The sequence below is a fragment of the Trachinotus anak genome, unplaced genomic scaffold (assembly GCF_046630095.1).
Source record: "Trachinotus anak isolate AG129_WGS33_773 ecotype Australia unplaced genomic scaffold, CSIRO_AGI_Tana_v1 ptg000012l, whole genome shotgun sequence".
Classification (NCBI taxonomy): Eukaryota; Metazoa; Chordata; class Actinopteri; order Carangiformes; family Carangidae; genus Trachinotus; species Trachinotus anak.
The window spans coordinates 26575305-26595639 of NW_027273863.1; the positions used below are offsets into that span (position 1 = coordinate 26575305).

The 20335-nt window shown below is 42.3% G+C and overlaps 2 protein-coding genes across 3 annotated transcripts; one reads left to right on the forward strand and one right to left on the reverse strand.

Moving 5' to 3' along the window:
* Positions 1-210: 210 nt before the first annotated feature.
* LOC139629146 (inner ear-specific collagen-like) lies at positions 211-9288 on the reverse strand. 2 transcript variants are annotated; one of them, XR_011692913.1, is made up of 6 exons: positions 9142-9288; positions 7466-7916; positions 7307-7387; positions 4337-4417; positions 1062-3190; positions 211-1010 (listed from the first exon to the last, which is right to left on the reverse strand). XR_011692913.1 is itself a non-coding variant. In XM_071491578.1 (5 exons), exons 1-5 carry the CDS (start codon positions 9166-9168, stop codon positions 2271-2273), a joined length of 1560 nt encoding a protein of 519 aa, XP_071347679.1. In that variant the 5' UTR covers positions 9169-9288; the 3' UTR covers positions 211-2270. The 2 variants fall into 2 exon arrangements, 1 of the variants encoding a protein (XP_071347679.1); XM_071491578.1 differs by having other exon boundaries at positions 211-3190.
* Positions 9289-12204: 2916 nt separating this feature from the next.
* Positions 12205-20051, forward strand: proca (protein C (inactivator of coagulation factors Va and VIIIa), a). Its single transcript, XM_071492819.1, has 10 exons — positions 12205-12319; positions 12655-12692; positions 12832-12915; positions 13508-13665; positions 14243-14267; positions 15719-15829; positions 16819-16959; positions 17699-17817; positions 18463-18580; positions 19308-20051. Exons 3-10 carry the CDS (start codon positions 12846-12848, stop codon positions 19892-19894), a joined length of 1329 nt encoding a protein of 442 aa, XP_071348920.1. The 5' UTR covers positions 12205-12319; positions 12655-12692; positions 12832-12845; the 3' UTR covers positions 19895-20051.
* Positions 20052-20335: the final 284 nt, after the last annotated feature.

Genomic DNA, 20335 nt, shown 5'->3' on the forward strand with positions numbered 1-20335 from the left:
GTTTTAAAGGATATGGCTGGTGATATGCTGCGTTCTTCTCACTGCAAACAAACCAAGCAGTGTGTTAGTCTGTCTCTCAGCCTGTTGGTACCTATTTTCTAAAAACACAACTTTTTATCACCTTTAGACCTAAAACTCAGTCAGGGGCCCAGAGTGTATGTTCAGATTAAAAAAAAAAAAATTAAAACCCCTGAATAAACAAACTGAAGCTTCAGAAGAAAGTTGATTTTTAATTTCAGACAAAAAACACAATGTACATATCACAGCCAACTGAGGCATGAACAGATGTGATACACAACTTCTTGTTCATGTAACACTTAATGACATGACAGTGTTTCATTCCTGTTATGCCACTTTTCATCAGACTCTCCATCACCATGTATATTGTCCAGTCACATGGCCAGAATCACCTGAAGGTGTCCTGTAGCATTCAAGATCACAGCTTCCTTTTTAACATGTTTTTAATATACCACAAAGAGTTTAGTCATTGGTTGTTATGCAAATTCATCACTTTTATTTTTGTGTGTTAGATAGTATGTCATATGAAATGCTTCATAAACTCAAAATACCAAATCATGTGACCTCAGATTCTTTCTTCAATTTTCCTCAGATTTAAAACAATATAGATGAAATAATTAGATTTAAAAGAGATTGAGATTTTTTTTTAATTCATTTAAACTGGATAACTGATTAATATGGAGATTTTTAAACAGCAGTTTTGTTGTTTGTGAACCTTAAGACACTTTTAACTAATTTTAGGAGAGTTTGGTCATTAGTTAAACCTTGTTAACAACCTATCACTGCTTTGTCCATCATTCTCTGAACAGCCCTACCTGTACACGTCTCTGTGCCTTTGTTGCTCCACGTCTCGTTTCCTTCACAGCATCCATCCTCACAACACACCTCATTTTACTCTAATGCAGGATGCTGATTCACATATTTACATCAGACCAACTTACAGTGTCATTCATTACAAGTCTGGCGTGAGATTGGCAACTAGGTGTGCCATTCTGGCCACCTAGGATGTTAACAAAACATTGCACTTGCCAGATGGAGATAACTGATCTGCTGGAAACAGCCTTTAAGCAGTGCAAATCTTCCAAATCATTTTTGATTATATTTCCTCTGCCCTTTGGGGGGAAAACAGTTTCTAGCAGATCTTATTTAAACATGTATTAGTCAAAGTTACACCAACACAAGATGTGAAAAAAAACTGAAGATTCATATGTTGCCTGATCATCCATCCATCCACTAAGCAAACGGCAGAAAGTGAATGTTTATGTGTCAGGTGTCTCTTTTCCGTTCCTGTACGAATACTGGACGTTCAAACTCTACGTCAGACACTGTCGCTTTCGTCTGAAATAAAATAACTAAAACAAAATGTCAGGACTCGTGATAGAAGCAGCCGCTTTGGTTGCAGTTTAATATTTTTTTTATGAATCATCAACATTTGAGAAGGCAAAATAATATAAGGCTCTAAAACTAAGCTGCAGCAGGCTGAGCTTATGGATAAAAATAAATGTACTCTGAGGATGCTCTATTACTCTGATAGAGCAGGTCTGAACCTCTACATCTGACTGAAAAAGTCTCCGGCCAGCTCAGCAATCTAAACATTTATTATAGTAAGTGCATGATCAAATGCAGATGTCAAGCTGGCACATGTAAGTCTATATGCATTTTTGTATTTCAAGGAGTGTTTAATCATGATTGTGAATTTATCTCCGCATTTAAAGGGGGGTATTTTCCTGCTCATTTACTGTACCATATGTATTTTTTCTTGTAGATTCTCCACGTTGTTTGGTTTCCAGAACTTAAGTACATCAGGCTCTTCAGCAGCAGCATCACATTTGATAATTAGCACTAAACATGAAAATATTGGACAATTAAAAGATTCACCTGATGAAAAGTCACCAGGATCACCAAAATGTAAAAAAGTTATTTCACCAAAACCCGCAAATGTCAATGAAATATTTGTTGATATTTTAGTCTGGACCAAAGTAGAGAGCCCATAAACAGACTTACACTGAGTCAGGTCACTAGCATGGCTTTTTTGTTTGGTTGTTTTTGCTTTATTATTATTATTTTTTTTTTGTATTTGTTCTTTTGCCACACTAACTTCATCTCCATCTGAAATATGGACAATTCAGCTTACTTGAATACCACTCCTTTAAAAGTTGCAGTTATAAATACACAGAATGTTTGATTGGATGCATGTGGATGTTTCATCTATAACTTTGTGACTGACTGACTGACTGACTGATTGTAGCCTGCTATGGTGGAGAGGTGTTGGTGCCTTGAGGACCATCCCAGCCAAAGTCTCCGTCCTTATAGAACCTCAGAGACAGGTGATGTCGGCCCAAGGGAATTTCACAGGAGTCAGGGTACAGCAGATACCCAGAGAACGTGCTGCTGCTCTCACTGTCGGTGTAAATGCCATTGGTGACAGCGTTCTTCACCTGCAGCCACACCTGGTCTCCTGTGGTGAGGTGGAGGACGATAGTCTGGCTGGCTGTGGCTTGATCAGTTCCTTCTGTTGTTCTGACTAGAGGGTAGAGGTTGAGGAACAGGCCCACCTTAAGAGTCCGGAAGGCGACTGCCAGGTTGAAGGAGAAAACATAGGTGCCGTTGACTGGGGCTGTGTAGATCCCTGTGAGTGGGTTAAAGTGGCCTTGCTGGTTGGTAAGGACATGTGGGAAAGGAATGGGCCAGTCTTGAATAGGAAATGACTCATTGACACATGCGGAGAATGCTGATTGGATGGCTGGGGAGCAGGGACCAGGTGGACCGATGAGACCCATGATGCCCATGTCACCTTTTGGCCCAGTGGAGCCCTGTACACCTTGGGCACCAGTGTCGCCTTTGTCCCCTTTAGCCCCCTTTTCTCCTGGTCTCCCATCAGTTCCGTCCATCCCATCAGTGCACTCACATACCCCCTGCTCACCTTGATCACCCTTCTCGCCATTCATCCCAGGGACACCAGGTGTACCCAGCTCACCTTTATCCCCTTTCACACCTTTAGGTCCCATAGTTCCCTCTACCCCAGGCAAGCCACGGGCTCCAGCTGGTCCAGAGGGGCCTTGTATACCTGGTGGACCCTGGATACTCTCACAGGAGGCAGGGCATGTGCCGGTTTCTCCCTGGGGGCCAAGTTCACCTGGGGGCCCCATCAATCCTCTGTCCCCTTTCTCCCCTGGAAACACACACACACACACACATCAAGAGTATTTGCATTACATTTTAGCATCAAGTCAGATGGTAATATGTGAAACCCCTTAGCATCTTAACCCTTTCCATGTGGTGATCCCAACATGGGGACCAGCCATGTCTCTTCTTCAAATGCAACTGGCTGCCACCATTTTCACAAGGTCACCGACGATGCCATAAGCTTACCACAGGGCTAAAGTGAATGGTATTGCAGTGATGTGTTTCATTTTTGTGACATCAAAGTTTCAGCATTATTGGAAGTGGTGTCGCGTGATATGTCGAGGCTTCAAGGAGTATAGCATATAGTATAGGATAGTATAGTATAGTATAGTATAGTGTGGAGTATAGCTGAACTTTTCTGATGAGTATCAATGTGTGTATCTGTGCCACCTGACAGCTTTTGGTGACAGGTCGAATTATAGAGCAATATATATATATATATATATATATATATATATATATATATATATATATATTGCTCATAAGACTTCTGAGAGAAATGAGGCATTGTCATAGTTTTTAGTCTATAACACTGATTGACATAGGAGTATAAATCAGCTCAGCAACACTTTAGTCTTTCTTTGAATTAAATGGTTTAAAGTTATATAACTTTTCCACATTAAAATGTCTAAAACTGACTAGACCTATGCTATATATTTTGAGTTGTGTACTTACAGTAGTTTGAGTTATGTATTTACAGTACAGTTGTTGAATGAATTTTGGTATGTTTTATGGACATAAAATTCCTGAAACTTAAGGAGTTAACCTGTTGATTTTCTCCTTAATTTCAGTGTCGTGTTTCTGTCTTTCTTTGCAAGGATCCCCACATTTTTCTTCAGTTAATGTGTGGAGAATTATGGAGGCTGTAAATCATGAGCATCTGTCCAGACTGCATCTGCCTCTATGCTTAGAATATCTTTTGGTGTGACTGCTTGAGTTGGTTTCACCCCCAACCCCCATGTTCACCCCCAACAAGCAGTCATAGTAAGTGTAGTGATTTTTGCTCTCCAGCCTAACCAAACCTTAACCATACTGGTGTCAAATTAGGAAACATTTTTATTTTTGCAGTGATGATTTGTTGCAGTTTTGGAGGAGATGGATGGCTCATCAAAACATAAAGATCTCAGCAGACCTTTTAGGCCTCGCTCGCCCTTTGTCCCAGTGAAACCCACAGGGCCGATCTGCCCTTTCTCTCCCAGATCTCCCTTCTGACCTGTAACAACAGATAAATACAAAAATTACAAAAAGGAAGAGGTGTACTGCATTAAGACACAATAAATTGTTTCTTTAAAAGAATGGCCAAAACAATTTAGCAGTGAAGTCCACTGATTTGATTTGATGATACATTTGGAGATCTCTCCACTGGCAGCAAAACGAGATTAAAAACTGAGACTAGGTTGGTGCTTGAAGTTTGAAAAGTCCCCAGGAAGGGTGATGTTAACAAATGTACAGAAGCAAAGCAAAAGGTAGGTTGGGAGCATTAAAGCACGCACAGCAGGCTTTGCATTCTCTATGGTCCAATTTAAAGCCACAGTATGGAGGATTTGAATTTTTCTTTTTCTTTGTTTGGTGCTATCTGACGGTATCATCAAGTGTATCATCAACCAGACAATTCAATTCAATTCAATTCAATTTTATTTGTATAGCGCCAAATCATAATATACATTATCTCAAGGCACTTTACAGGGTAAGGTCAAGACCTTACTTTGTTACAGAGAAAAACCCAACAGTTCCCACAACGAGCAAGCGCTTGGCGACAGGGGGGAGGAAAAACTCCCTTTTAACAGGAAGAAACCTCCAACAGAACCGGGCTCAGGGTGGGCGGCCGTCTGCCTCGACCGGTTGGGTTTAGGAGAAGATAGAAAGAGGGGGAGGGGGAGGAGAGAGGAGAGAAGAGAGAGAGAGAGAGAGAGAGACCAGGAACAGCTGTGTAGGTAATGGTGTTATCAATAATAATGATGACAGGTAACAGTGGTTAATAGTAAAGATGAGTAGTGGTGGATCTGGATCCTGCTGCTCCAGAGGCAGAGAGACCTGCAGAATGAGGACAGAGAGAGGGAGAGAGAGGAGAAGCACAAACTACGGGAGAGAAAAGGAAACAAAGTTAATGGCATGAGGTCATCGAGAGAGAGAGGGGGAGAGAGACAGAAATAGGGAGAGAGCGCCCAGTGAATCATGGGAATCCCCCAGCAGTCTAGCTCTATAGCAGCATAACTAAGGGATGGGTCAGGACATACCCGAGCCAGCCCTAACTATAAGCTTTACTAAACAAGACAGTTTTAAGCCTGATCTTAAAGGTAGAGAGGGTGTCTGCCTCCCGAACCCACACTGGGAGCTGGTTCCACAGGAGAGGAGCCTGATAGCTGAAGGCTCTGCCCCCCATTCTACTCTTACAAACTCTGGGAACCACAAGTTGACCTGCATTTAGAGAGCGAAGTGTCCTATTGGGAAAATAGGGAACTATAAGCTCTCCAAGGTACGATGGTGCCTGACCATGAATGGCTTTGTAGGTGAGGAGGAGGATTTTAAATTCGATTCTGGATTTTACAGGGAGCCAATGCAGAGAGGCTAACACAGGAGAGATGTGATCTCGTTTCCTAGTTCCTGTCAGTACTCGTGCTGCCGCATTCTGGATCAATTGGAGGCTTTTTACTGAATTTTTGGGACATCCTGACAATAAAGAGTTACAGTAGTCCAGTCTTGAGGTAACAAATGCATGAACTAGTTTTTCAGCATCCTTTAGACACAGAATGGGTCTGATTTTAGCAATATTGCGCAGGTGGAAGAAGGCTGTCCTAGAGACTTGCTTTATATGTGACAAGTCCTGGTCAAAAATGACACCAAGGTTTCTGACTGTAGCACTGGAGGCCAAGGTGATGTCATCCAGAGTCAGTATATTATCACATAGTGTATCTCTGAGGTGTTTTGGGCCAATTACAATAACTTCAGTTTTGTCTGAATTTAAGAGTAAGAAATTACTGGTCATCCAGATTTTTATGTCCTTAAGACACACCTGAAGCTTGGCTACCTGGTTAGTCTCACCTGGCTTCATGGATAAGTACAGCTGGGTGTCATCTGCGTAACAATGAAAATTCATCTGGTGCCTCCTAATAATGTTTCCCAGAGGAAGCATATATAGACTGAAGAGCATTGGTCCTAGCACAGAACCTTGTGGAACTCCATGACTGACTTTAGTGTTGATAGAGGAGTCATTATTAACATGAACAAACTGGAGTCTATCTGACAGATATGACTTAAACCAGCTTAGTGCGGTTCCTTTGATGCCGACCATATGTTCTAGTCTCTGTAATAAAATCTTATGATCGATGGTGTCAAATGCGGCACTAAGATCTAGTAGGACAAGTACAGAGACAAGTCCATTGTCTGAGGCTATGAGGAGATCATTGGTAACCTTAACCAGAGCAGTTTCTGTGCTATGATGGACTCTAAAACCTGACTGAAAATCTTCAAACAAACCATTCCTGTGCAAATAATCACATAACTGGTTTGCAACGACCTTCTCAAGGATTTTGGAAATAAAGGGGAGGTTGGATATAGGTCTATAATTGGCTAAAACATGAGGATCAAGAGTAGGCTTTTTAAGTAGAGGTTTAATTACTGCAACTTTAAAAACCTGCGGTACATAACCAGTTGATAAAGATAAGTTAATCAGACTTAATATAGAGGTGTCAAGTAAAGGAAAAACCTCTTTGAACAACCTTGTTGGAACGGGGTCAAGAAGACAAGTTACATGGAGATGAATGGGCTGAAAGCAGACACAGAGACGGCAACCATTTTCATTTCTCTTTCCTACACTCTTTTATTCTGTATTAATGGCGCTGGGCTAGAGGTTTCCCCCTGCTTCCAGGGTTTGTGCTAGCTAAGCTAAATACATCCTGCACCTCTCTGTGTTCTGTGTTGTCACTTTTGAATTGTAGGGTGTTCATGATTTTAATTTCCACAGGATTGGACATTAAGTGTCATGCCCTTTGTCCACCCCCCCAGTGGACCCTCTGCATCAACAGAGGTGGGTCCAGTGTTGAGCTAAACTGAAGTTTTGTTATGTTTGTTGTCATAGCCAGTGCAGCGATGTGTAACTCACCCTTCATCCCCTGAGGACCTGTGAATCCTGCTCGACCTTTGAACCCCATCATTCCTCTGCTCCCAGGACTCCCAGGTTCACCTGTTCAAAGATTATAGTCTGGTCACTTTTTTGGTTTTTTTTACCTTTTAAACTGGTGATTTAAATTGGTCTACATGCCTGGAGGACCACGGTCTCCACGGTCTCCTTTGGGTCCCACAGTGCCTTTACAGTGCGAACAGATGCAGAAAAATGGAATCTGGTCGATAGGCGGTGGTATCGGGGCGTTCAGCAGCATATCGCAGATCGATGTATCAGGCACAAGGGCTGTCATTGGGTCAGTGGACTTCAGCATCCGGAGCTTGTCGAGGTCACCGGTCATGTTGCTGCTGGGTGGCCATGGTTGTGGGGGTGGCATCGGCAGGGGGCCGCTGCGAGAGTCGGGTGACCAGTGAGACAATACCTCCGATGACTCATCAGACCTCCTCTCATCTAAGCCGAGCCAGTGGTAGGTGTTGGGGTCCGAGGTGGAGCCATCATTTTCACTGGACTCCATTTCGGCTGGGTTTCGTCGCAGCATGGCTGAGCAGAGGGACGACAGGATGAGGAGTCCCAGCAGCCTCAACAACATCTGGAGGAAGAAGAGGATGGTGGGAGTCCAGAGGAAGGAGGTAAGATAATTACACTGGAAATAGCTGTGTCTATCAGTTTGTGCATATATTTCCATGAAGTGCGTGGGTTTTTTTGTTAAGTTTTGTTTTGTTTTTTTTTTACTTAAGTGGAATTACTTTAACTTCTTCTAACAGAAATTAGTTTTCCTCAGAAGTTCTTCAGAATCAAGTTGTCATTTCATTCATCTCTGGAAATGTATTTTGGATGACCAGTGGGTTAAACTATCTCACCTGACGAGCTGCTGTGTGCCACTCCATTTCATGCATCTCATAACCAAGTAAAAACCAGAGGAGATTTAATACACTTCCATTTACATTATACACCAAATCGTAAGTCTGATTGAAATCCCTCTTTGTTTTGCTGGCTACATGCAAATCAATGCAATGAAGGAATAGATAATGCTACTGGAGCTGTTTTAACTGTCAGAAACCCAAGTCACTGCAATGTCCATACAAATCAAATCTCTCTCAACGAGAGGTGATTTTTTTTCTCCCTGTTGCTAATTTCAGTGTAATTTCAGCTGTTGCCACAGACTACTTAATGATGTGGTAAGGTTAATCCTGCCTGTTGCTAACTGTCTATGATAGCTATCCATTTTGATAATCCAGTGTTTGCCATGGATGTAGTCTTTTAGCACACAATCAGACTGAGATAGCAAACAAGTATACAGGTGGTCTGGCAGCAAAGTGGTCAGACCGGCAGATAGGAGGTGACCATCAGTCAGAAATGAAAAGGAAATGAAGGAGTTTTGAAACATTTGAAATGTTTGGAAAGATAATTTAAAGGAAAAAAGAATAAAAAAATCTTAATTTTTTTTTACATCTTTTCACCTAAATTTTACAGCTTTGCAAAATATTTGTTGGCCGACTTGCAATATATTCTCAGCCGACCAGTGAGCCCCAGCCCCAGGTCAGGAACCACTGCTCGAAACCATGAGAAAAACACAGCTACAGTCCCAGTCTAGGTTCACTTGATAATCTTTGCATGCTGAGTGTAATGTTTTATGAAATAATTATCTTTCTGAAACATTTTGTTGACTTGTTTGACTGATTTTACTTTTGCAGAAATTGCTCAAGCAACTGGTTGAACCTGGATTTAAAAAACTAAACTAGATCATATTCCAGCTGACCAAGACTGCTGCCAGACCAAACAAATTCCTCTGAGGGGCTTTAGGTAAAACTCACCGCTCCGTCCGAGTTGCACAGCATCATCTCCAGAAGGATTTGTGGGAAGCTGAGCAGGATAGAGGAGGCTTTGATCCATTTATAAGCCTCACCCAAAACAAAACTTTTTTCAGGGTCCGTCTCACCTGCCAGGCCAGCAGACAAAGGCTGAGGACCAGGGGGGAGGGGGAGGGGAGGTGCATCCTCATTGTCGTGCTGAGGAAGAAATGGACTTTCTGCCTGTGATGTGACCTTCCTCACCATGAAACAGCAAAAATATATTCAGAGCAGAAAGAAGAGACGCCTCTCTGTTTATCTCTCCATCTTTCTACACCCTCCTTTTTCTCCCCTCCTTTCATAAAACACGATTCTCTCTTTAATTTCTCCACAGCTCTTCTTCATTCACAGTTCCTCTAAAACACTCTGCTTGATACAGTTCATCATTTGTTTTGGCATGCATCTTGAGATCTTTTATTTTTCTTAACATCAACAAATCCCAAAAACATTGCAAATATATAGTTTCACTTTAAATGAAAGGTGCAGTAATTTCCTAAAATGGCTGCTCATTGTAGTTTTTGTGAGGAAGTAGGGGGATGTTTTCAGTGGTGGATTATAGAAATAGAAATAGAAATCCTTTATTAGTCCTACCGTGGGTAAATTTGCAGTGTCACTGCAGCAAAGTGAACAGAACAAGAAAGAAAAACTGCAAAATGTCAGTAACAAATACTTAAAAAGATAATAAATAATGATATAATATGTACAAATGGATATTTACAAAAATGGACAAAATAGCAGCATATCAGATATTAATCCATATGCAAGACTTTATTTGTTTATTACTCATTTGGATTCCCAGTAGCTTCCACAAAGTGGTCCCTGGTCCTCTGAGGTCCACAAAAGTCTGTCAATGACTGTCAATGAATCCATGATGTTCAGTAAAGGCTGAGCCTGAGGATAATCTAGATTTAACCATTTTAACTATTCAAAATCAAACATTATCAATAACACAAGAGAAGGCATGTTTGAAGAATTTTCAGGTTTTATTTGTTGGTGACACCGACCTCCAACGCTGTTTGGAACAAGTCAAAATAACAGGAAACAAAATTATGTCGGGCTCCACAGTGGACAGAGATGACTTGGCGAGGGAGGGATTTTCTTCTTTGTGTGTGTGTACTTTTCATTCTTTAAACAAGCAGCTCAGTTGGTTCAAGAAGCTGCTCAACAATACAGTAATCTAATCCCTCACAATGAGCAGCCTACTTTTATTTTCTAGCACATTCAACAGAGGACAGTTGACTCAGTAATAACACCTCACGGGATTATAAAAACAAGCGCACACAGGACAACACTTGTTGACTTAAACTCTGACAAAACAGTGTAAATTGATACTCATCCCCCTGATCCTGTCAAACATAAGGTTTACACTCTGACACATGGTCACTCAAATATCTGACTCTCCAGTACTATAACTTCAGTAGAGCCCTGAGTCCAGACAGCACTGCTACTGAAGTATTTCCTCTCCTCGCCTCCGTCTCCTCCTCTCTTCTCTGCTTCTGTCTTTGTCACTGTGCGATTAGAAGCTCTGACTGTAAACGAATGAGACGACTCTGCTGCTGCTGAGGCTGATGATGAGCTCATCTTCTGGGAAATTAGAAGTGGACAAAACAGTTTATGAGTTCAGTTCTAACTCGGGGAAGTCACTATATCTGGCCAAGGAATAGTCCAAGAAGTAACTCCCTGTAAAACCACACATTGACATACAACTTAAAAGTCCCCTGATTCAGTTTTTACATTAACAGTATATATGACCAATTTGCCAATCAATTAATTGTCAAACTTTTATATCACAGTAAATTTAAGCTCTTTGGATTTTGGACTATCAGTCAGACAATCAAGGCATTTGAAGATGTCACCTTGGACTCTGAGAAGCTTTTTATAGATGATGGTATAGGTTGTATTTTTTTAATTTTTTTTAATGAATATTTAATAAAAATAATCCCCAGCTGTAGTCCTAAAGTGGTGCTGATCTCATTTTAAAAAAAGTCTATATTCACATCTGTGTCCGTCAAACTGATCAAATCCCATCTATAGAAAAAAGTTCATGGAAGTAAAGGGGACAAACAGCAAACCGGTCTGAACACGAAGCAGCAGGCGGCGGGCCAGTTCTCAGACCAGCTCACCATCACAAGAAGGTCATGCTTGGGAAGACCGCGCCCTCCCCCGCCACCTTCCAGATCGCTGTGAGTCACTCCAGCACAGTCTCGCCCATGGAACCAGAGACAGCTCCTTTATGTCCACAGGCCAGCTTTTATTCTGAAAAATCAGAACAGCTGAGGACACAAAGGTAAAGGGAGCCGAGGGAACAAGGCCGAGGCACAAAAGGAGACAATGAGATGAATAGTTAACCTTAATAAGTGTCCTGGTTTCCACAGCTGGAGGTGCTCAGCGACACCCTGGAGGCCGGCCCGGGTTTCACACCTGTACCTGCTCGATCTCTGGACGTTCACAGACGTGACATTAAAATTAAATTAAACACATTAAAGGCAAAAAAGAAAAATACATACTGTAATATTGTCAGATTTTAGATAAAATACTCAAATGATTTTGTCTTTTACATGTAACTGAACAATTAACAGAAAGCAGGAGACTAACTTAGAGAATTTATTTTTTGTATATCCTGATTTTCCACATGATAAATTTGTTATTTTGGTCTGTTGTGGTCACAGGATATCCACTGCATGTCTCGTCTGGAAGAGGGATCCCTCCTCTGTGGCTGCATCCAGGCTCTCAGGACAGAGGGTGGTGTTGAAAGCCTTAGTGGCAGATTTATTGGAAGGTGTAAATAAAACTAACTTGAGTTGAATAATCTCTAAATCGATGCAGTTTCTGCTTTGAGGACAGAGACTCTGTCGATGCCATATCCGCCTCACGTCTGCTGTGAAAGAGCAGTTCCAGCATCTGAAGTCACAGCAGTTAGACACAAAATGTAACGACAACAGCTGCATTTGGGCTCTGATCTGTTGCAGAGGTGAGTGGGTGGACGTTGTGTTCGCGTGTGTGTGTGTGTGTGTGTGTTGACAGTGTGGGCAGACAGTGTCCAGCCTCAGACTGTGGACTCTCAGTAAACACTGGTAGTTAGTTATTAACAGCAGAAACCGAGCGAACTGTCATCTCTGTCCTCAGCTTCGATTCTTCACGCGTAAGTACAAACACACTCGTCCGTCTCCGAGATCCCATTTTTTGTTCTGTGTCTTAGTTTCATGGTGTTAGGACTCGTCGTTGTCTCGGCCCCACGCTGTGGGCTCTGAGACCCCTGTTGTTCAGCTCACAGGGGTCAAAGGTCATAGCGGTTCAAACAGGGTCTGTCTCCTGCTGTGTGTCAGTTCGGGGGCCTCTGCAGTTTCAGCTGAAAATGATCAATACTGTCGAAATGTTTGACTGAGGCTGCACAGTAGTTATTTGAAACATTTAAAGCAGTGAGAAGAAAAATATGCAGATGATGTGGTTGTGATTGTGTTTTTGTCTCGTCTCCAGCTCCTCCAGAATTCCTCTTCCTAACCTGCTTTCACTTGGTAAGTCATGAGCCTCGGTTGAGGAATATGAATATTAATGTTTGTATTACTGTCACTTCTTCACTGGAGACACTGGGTAAATATAAACGCTGAGGAGATAAGAAGATGTCTCACGTCTGTCTCATCTCATTGGCTGCAGGGTCGGCTGACATCATGTCCCGCCTCGTGCTCTGCATGTCCGTGGTCGTCGCTCTGTGGTCGGCTTCAGTGCTCACTGTCTCAGGTGGGTGTGCACGGACCCACCGTGCACGACCTGTTTGGACTGATATTTATTCACATTTCTCGTTGCAGCGTGTGTGCAAGGTTTTCTATCCTGCCGTAGATGGTAAAAGTAAAATGGAAATGTCCAGTAGAGTTCTTCCACACCTCCATATTTCCATATTTATATTTTCACAAAGAAACCGTAACCAGTCTACCAGTTTATTCAACCAGCAAACTGTTTATTCCTGTGACAAGGATTTATTTAAGTTAAAGGGCAAGTTCATCTGAAAAAACAAACACAACATTTTATCACTTTCCTCTTGTGTTATCAGTAGTTGGGGTTTTATTTGTTTGTGCCTCAGCACACTGGAGCTGAAAAGATGCTGCTGTGCAAATTTAGAAATGTCCATTTTCAACAGCAGTAATTAGATTCTGTTCACCCTCACTGTCCTGAGGTAAAGGCAGAAATGTAAGTGACAGAAATCTCACAACCTGGACCATCAAATAAAAACTGTCGGCATGGAGAGAAGAATACTGTGCATCGTTTTCTTATTTGGATGAGCTGATGAACGTTATGATGCAACACGTCTTCTGTCATCCTCTGTCTTCTCCAGTGTTCTCAGACCCTCCGGAGGCTCACATGCTGCTCCGGTCCCGTCGGGCGAACTCCTTCCTGGAGGAGCTGAAACCCGCCTCCATGGAGCGCGAATGTGTGGAGGAAAAGTGCGACTTTGAGGAAGCCAGAGAGATTTTCGAAGTCAGGGAAGCCACAGTAAGACTTGCTTGACCTTCACCAGTGTCTCATTAACTGAAACGTTTAATACATGTTCTTCATTCATTTTGTTATTCTTGACCTTTTTCCTTTTATCTGGATGTTCTTGCAACTTCTTTCAGTTTTGTATGTTCAACTTGGAGACTGTAAAACTGCTGTTTGAGCAGGGATCGTTCTGTAACCTTTTCTCAAATGCATCAATAGAAAAAAAAGTTTTTAAAGCTCCATATTTTTTACTCTTCTTCTGTGTTTTATCTGAAGTGTTGATCTCCATCAGAAGATATATTTGTGGTTTTAAGAACCAAAAACCATTTCAGTGTAGTTTTACATCTCCTCTCTCAGGCTTCTCTCTGGAGCTCTAGTGACAACAGGTCAGTCAGCCAATCAGAAGAGAGGATCTGAGCCCAATCACCAGCATTTCACCAGCACTGACATTTAGTTTCAGGCTTGTTGTAAACTGTTACAGCGTCACAGCATCAGCAGGTCCCAGTCTGACGTCGTGACTTCCTGTTCTTCTCATCAGTAATGAAGTGAAGTTTACCGGCTTCACCACTGACTTGTTGTTCTGTGTTTGCAGCTGGAGTTCTGGACAGTGTACACAGGTAAGAAAAGCCTCTTCCTACGAAACACTGAAGCATCTACTGTAAAATAAACATTGATCAAGTCTGTTTCCATCCACCTGGTTTAACATGGTTTAGCATCAAAAGAGGCTGTCTCAGTGTTTTCATGTTGGTGTAAAAGTTTCCACGTCAGTAAAGAGAAGATCAGTTGTAAAGGCTGATGCAAACAGATGTTTCCAGCCCAGGCTGACACTGCAGGACCTGTTTCACCAGCATCAGTGTCCTGCCCTCTCTCACAGTTGTCTGTCTGAATCAATGTGTGGACACAGGAAACTATTAAAGTGATGCAAATAAAAAGATGGAAAACATGTAAGTGTCACCGGCACAATGTAATATTGAAAAATTACACTTTCTTTGTGGAGTTTTAAATCAAAAGCAACTGGACTTGGTTATTTGTCTAGGAAGACGTTTCACCTCTCATCCAAGAGGCTTCATCAGTTCTTTCTCGCACCTGACCAGGCTGGGACTGGACCAACTATCTGGTGTGGAGACCCAGGTATTTAACCTCTGGGAGGGGCTTTCACAAGGCTGATGATGTCACTGGTTCCCTTTGTGCTCCATGTGCCAACGACAGTCGTTACAGTGACTGTCTTGGTGGAGAGTTGGTTTCCACTTCGTTAGAGCCCTATTGTGTTATAACGACAGTGGTTGGAGTCACATGCTTCTTGTGAACAGTTGTTTCTCTTAGAGGTTAAATTGTTGAATCTCCTGGGAAGGGATGAAAGGGCAGCATTGTAAATTGGAGATAGGTGGTATCTGTCCTTTCTCCTTGAGAGGATTCATCTCAAGGAGAAAGCTCACTCCTCCCACTCAAAGGAGTGGGCTTTCTCTGATGAAGCCTCTTGGATGAGAGGTGAAACGTCTTCCTAGACAAATAACCAAGTCCAGTTGCTTTCGGTTTAAAACTCCTTTGAGATACTATGACCTGGACAAATGAGAATATTCACAGGCTACACTTTCTTTGACTCACAGCTGTCTTAACAGCTGGATGGAAGTAAAACATCTGGGTGGAAATATAACTATTAACAAGGCCCCCATCTCTAACTGTCTTTAATCACAGGTTATTCATGGAACAGAAAATGTCCTCATGAATTAAGAACTTGTAGTTTGCTTCTGTACATGTTTTTAGAGGGAATGCTGCATTTACACAAAGTCAGCAGGATGAGAGGAACAAGAAAAAACAAATTACTCCTATGAGGTTAGCCCTGGTGCTAACTGTAGTCACACAGATAAACAGCTGACAGTCAGCTGTTTTTGTTGTGTTTTTTGAAGCAGTTTGTTACCAAGTGAAACCAGATACAGAAGTGTCTGGTTGAAGTGTAAAGACTGAATTTTATTCTGATGTAAGTGTCACTAGTGGATAGTTTGTCTCTTTAACGCACCTGCAGAGCATCATGGGAAACGTATTTCATGTTGTTCTGTATGTGTCTCAGATGGGAACCAGTGCAACTCCAACATGTGTGTTAATGGAACCTGTGTGGATCTGTACCAAGCCTACGCCTGCCGCTGTGACAGAGGATATGAGGGCAGATACTGTGACCAGCGTGAGTCTGTGTGTGTGTGTGTGTGTGTTGGTTGTCTGTTTCCTTCCTCCATCATAGAAACACAAGTTGTTTTTTTTCTAAAGGACTGAAAAAACAGACGTTCACTGATGTATGTGATTGTCCAGGTTCTACCTGCCATCACAGAAACAACTTACTGCTTAAACCTGTAAATGATCCAGTTCAACAAGAGCACAAATGTATTCAGGTTTAAAGTCCTAATTGTATAGTTTCTGGTTAAAACACCTCGAACAAATCCCTGTAATGTTCTACCGATTAATTTCTAAATAAAAGGAAAGAGACAGAAACTCATTATCGAAGCTCGTTAAAACAGTTTTTAGGAGATTCCTGGTGTTTGTCATCTTAATGTAAAAAACAGAACTTTGTCATTAAGTAACTTTTAAAACAGTAAATACCAGATGATGCTGCTAATGCACAGTGTTGTGTTCTGGTGTTTTTGGTGTTCAGTGTAACATGGAAAAAAACCAACATAAGACAGACTTGTTCAACTTCAGCATAGTTCTCACATTTTTATGATGAACATAACAAAAGAAAACAAGTTTCAAATATTATCCTTTATTTATATTTGTCAAAAATAAGTGAAAAGCCACAGTAGAATTACAAAATAGAATAAAGTCAGTGAAATCAAGAAGCAGAATAAAAATAAATACAAATCCAAAAGAAAAGGAATAAAAATCAATTCAATCTTTAAAAGAGATTCTGATGAAATCTTTATGCACTTGTTATAAAAATCCCAAAGGGTCTGGAACAAAAAATTATTTTCATCATTAATTAATCTGCTGATTATTTTTCTTGATTTATGGATTTAATGGTTTTGACCATAACTTTTATTAAAATAGAGAGAATGTCAGCTAAAATAATCCTGAGCTGAAGGTGACGTCTTCAGATGATCAACATGTGATATTTTAATGTTGTGACATGAAACAGAGAAGCAGCTGATCCAAGTTGAGGTAAAACTCTGTCACCTTCAGTTCAAACAGCCACTAACTGCTCTGTGGACAACGGCGGCTGTGACCACGACTGTACGGAGAGCGAGGACGGTCTGACGAGGAGCTGCAGCTGTGTGGACGGATACAAACTTCACGACAACTCCAGGAAGTGTCTCCCAAAAGGTGAGGAAAGAAATGACATTTGGTTTATCTACCAGCTCTGTAGACATCAGGAGAGATTTATTTCTTCTTTTTCTTAATCACATCCTTTTATCTCCACGGATGAATAAGCACCGTTTACTCATCTGAATGTTGAAACCATTTTCCTCAGTTTCAACTCAGTTTTTTTTTTTATCTGTGCTCACATCACATAATCTATGTGCACCTCACACACAGATAATTTAGAGAGTTTCACATAACGCAATAAAAATGTAAAACATAAAGAAGAATAGCATAAACACATTAAAATTAAAAGAACGGAAATGAAACATTAAAATACTTAAAATTAGTGATTCCTGTTCTCAGAGTATTTATTTAATGTGCACCAGTTACTGAAGTCGTGCACAGGAATGAGATACTGGTGTTCAGCAGGAAGGAGCAGAGCGTTAGTGCTTTGGTATTGAAGCATCTACAAATCTCATATTTATTTCCACGGTAAGATGGTTGGACTCTCATCCTGTGGCCTGAACGCTCAGTGGTTGTTGTGATGCTGCACTTCGTCTGGTCAGCTTTAGTTAGAAGCAGGTGGCTGCAGGGAAATAGAAGCAGTGGCAGTTGTCAGACTATAGACAATCTGATCCACATGAACTGCAGAGATTATTGATGCTTGGCTGTGATGTTGGAAACAGAAACACAGATGTGCTCAGAATGTGCTTGTCCTCCTGTGTCTCTCTCTCCCTTGCGTTCTCCATTTTCCCGGCAGGTCCCTCGTCCTGTGGTCAGCTGCTGATCGGCAGGTCGTCCTACACCAAACCGATGGATGGTCTGCTGCCGTGGATGGTGGGAGGGGAGGTGGGAAAGAAGGGAGAGAGCCCCTGGCAGGTAACGGGAGCTTTACTGTCGCTGCTTCTCTGAGCTGTTAACACAGTGAAAACTCTCCTGCAGCAGAGTCCTGTAGCGCTGGACCACCTACCATCAGCTACACACACTTCAGGAGTCGGGATATTGTGAATGTGAATAAACAGCTGCTTTACTGGTTTTGTATCCTGACAGCTTGTGTGACCTCCGGTTAAAACAACAGCTGCTGATGTTTTCATTTCTAATACACAAACTCCACCAAAAAAATGCACTCTAGTTTTCTGATGAAAAAATGTATTTACAAAGAAAAAATCTTTGAAGACAAGTGAACAGTATCAATAATTGAACATCAGGAAGCACCACAGGTTTGAAGAAAGTTTAATTTCTGATTCTTTTAGTAACAAAAAATTATACTAGAGATATTAATTACTAATGAATTTACCTACTTTATTTACTTATTGTCCTTTGTTTTATGATAAGGCAGTTCGTAGTAATAAGAAGTAGTAATCTGCTAAAGTTGCAACAGCTACTCCATGGAACTGTTTCTGCCCGGATGTTAACTTTGGTTGTTGTATATTTCATCAGGACAATAAATATAAAAAGTTTTCAGGGACTTTAAAGAATCACATCAAAGTTTAAGGAGGTTGTACGGAGTGTTTTTGTGTACAGGTGCTGTTACTGAACGCCAGAGGAAAGTTTCACTGCGGGGGCGTCCTCATCGATGAGAGCTGGGTCCTGACGGCCGCTCACTGCCTCAGCAACAACCTGAGATTCAGAGTACGACTTGGTGAGTTTTCACTCTGCCCAAACCGAACGCCCATAAACTAAAAGGACTCAGGACATCTGCAAGTCTCCAAAACTGACCTGAATTCAGTTTCAGTTCAGAGGTATCAAAAAGTCTGAAATGTGATTTACAAAAAGTCTCTCGGATGCTGTAGGCAGTGATGTTTTCTTCACCTCTGAGCTCACAGTGGGATCGTCCCGAGAGTGGACAGAGCAGCAGGAAGCTGTTCCATCGAAGATCATCTGCTCTGAAAGCACAAAGCAGTATTGAATTTCATTCTGAATTTAACTTGGTGAAACCTGAAGAAACCCTGATATTATCAAAAGGTTTGTTTCTGTTGTTCAATGTGCCTCATACAAACATAACATGCAGACCACGAAGGCCGAACCAGAATGAGACGGTCAGGTCTACGGAGGATTTTCATACAAATCCATCCACAATCTCAACAGTGTCAAATGTGCACGTCTGTGGAAGCAGGTGAACAGGTTTCCTGCAGGTATTAAACTTCAGAAGTAATTATTACACTTCATGTAGTTTCAGGGAATACACAGCAAAGGTCTCAGCTCAGCAGGTGACTCGCTGACAGATCTCATCGTACATTCACTTTATTGTGATCAGTTGGAGCGAAGTGGTGCAATGTGGGGGTGAAAACAGTGGTGGGCGACAGCAAACAGGCACTTAGCACCTCGGCTGACTCGCCCTGGGGAAACCCCTTGATCTGTGTCTTCAGGTGACTACGAGCGTCTCAGACATGAAGGCAGCGAGGTGATCCTGAAGGTCATCAAGTACTTCATACACCCAAACTACAACAGCAGGACGGTGGACAACGACATCGCCCTAATGCGTCTGGAGTCCCCCGCCCCATTCTCCCAGTACATTGTCCCCGTTTGCCTGCCAGGACGCGAGATGGCCGAGCGGGTGCTCCACCTCAACGGCACCATGACCGTGGTGAGCGGCTGGGGCAAAGACGACCTGGATAGCACCCAGTACAGCTCGGCGCTCAACGTCATCAAGATCCCACTGGTCAGCCGCAGCGTCTGCACCCAGCAGATGTCCAACAACATCTCTGACAACGTCCTCTGCGCCGGGATCCTCGGACAGAGAAAGGACGCCTGTGAGGGCGACAGCGGAGGACCGATGGTCACTCTGTACCGAGACACCTGGTTCCTGATCGGTCTGGTGTCCTGGGGCGAGGGCTGTGGCAGGGAGGACAAGGTGGGCATCTACACCAAGGTGTCCAACTACAACCAGTGGATCAACAACGTGATTAAAGAATGGGACAGCAGTCATCCTACACAACAACCCCCAAGCATCTGAAGCACCTGCAGCCACAACGGTTGATCCTGTCTGGTTTGCTAAACCCACTTCAAGCCCCAGTACAGCAGAAATGTAACACTGTTGAATAAATTCTGTCTCAAGAGGCAGAAGTGTCAGAACTTTTAGTCACCTTAACAATAAAAATGGCTAAAAATAATCACTGTCAGTTCATAACTGTGGTCCTGAGTTAAACACATTTACATTTACTCACCTGTCAGACGCTTTTATCCAAAGAGACTCACAGCGAGGTTCATCACTGAAGCTTCAGAACGGAGGAGAAGTTCTACATCTGTTTAATAAGTGAAGGAGAGCAGGTGAAGTCAGAGTCAGAGCTGGTTGGACATGTCAGGGTGTTGGAGGTGTGAGGAGAGGAGGAGCTCTCTGAGGAGAGAGAGGGACGCCCCTGCTCTGAGAGGCTTCAGGAGCTGGTTCCACCATCAG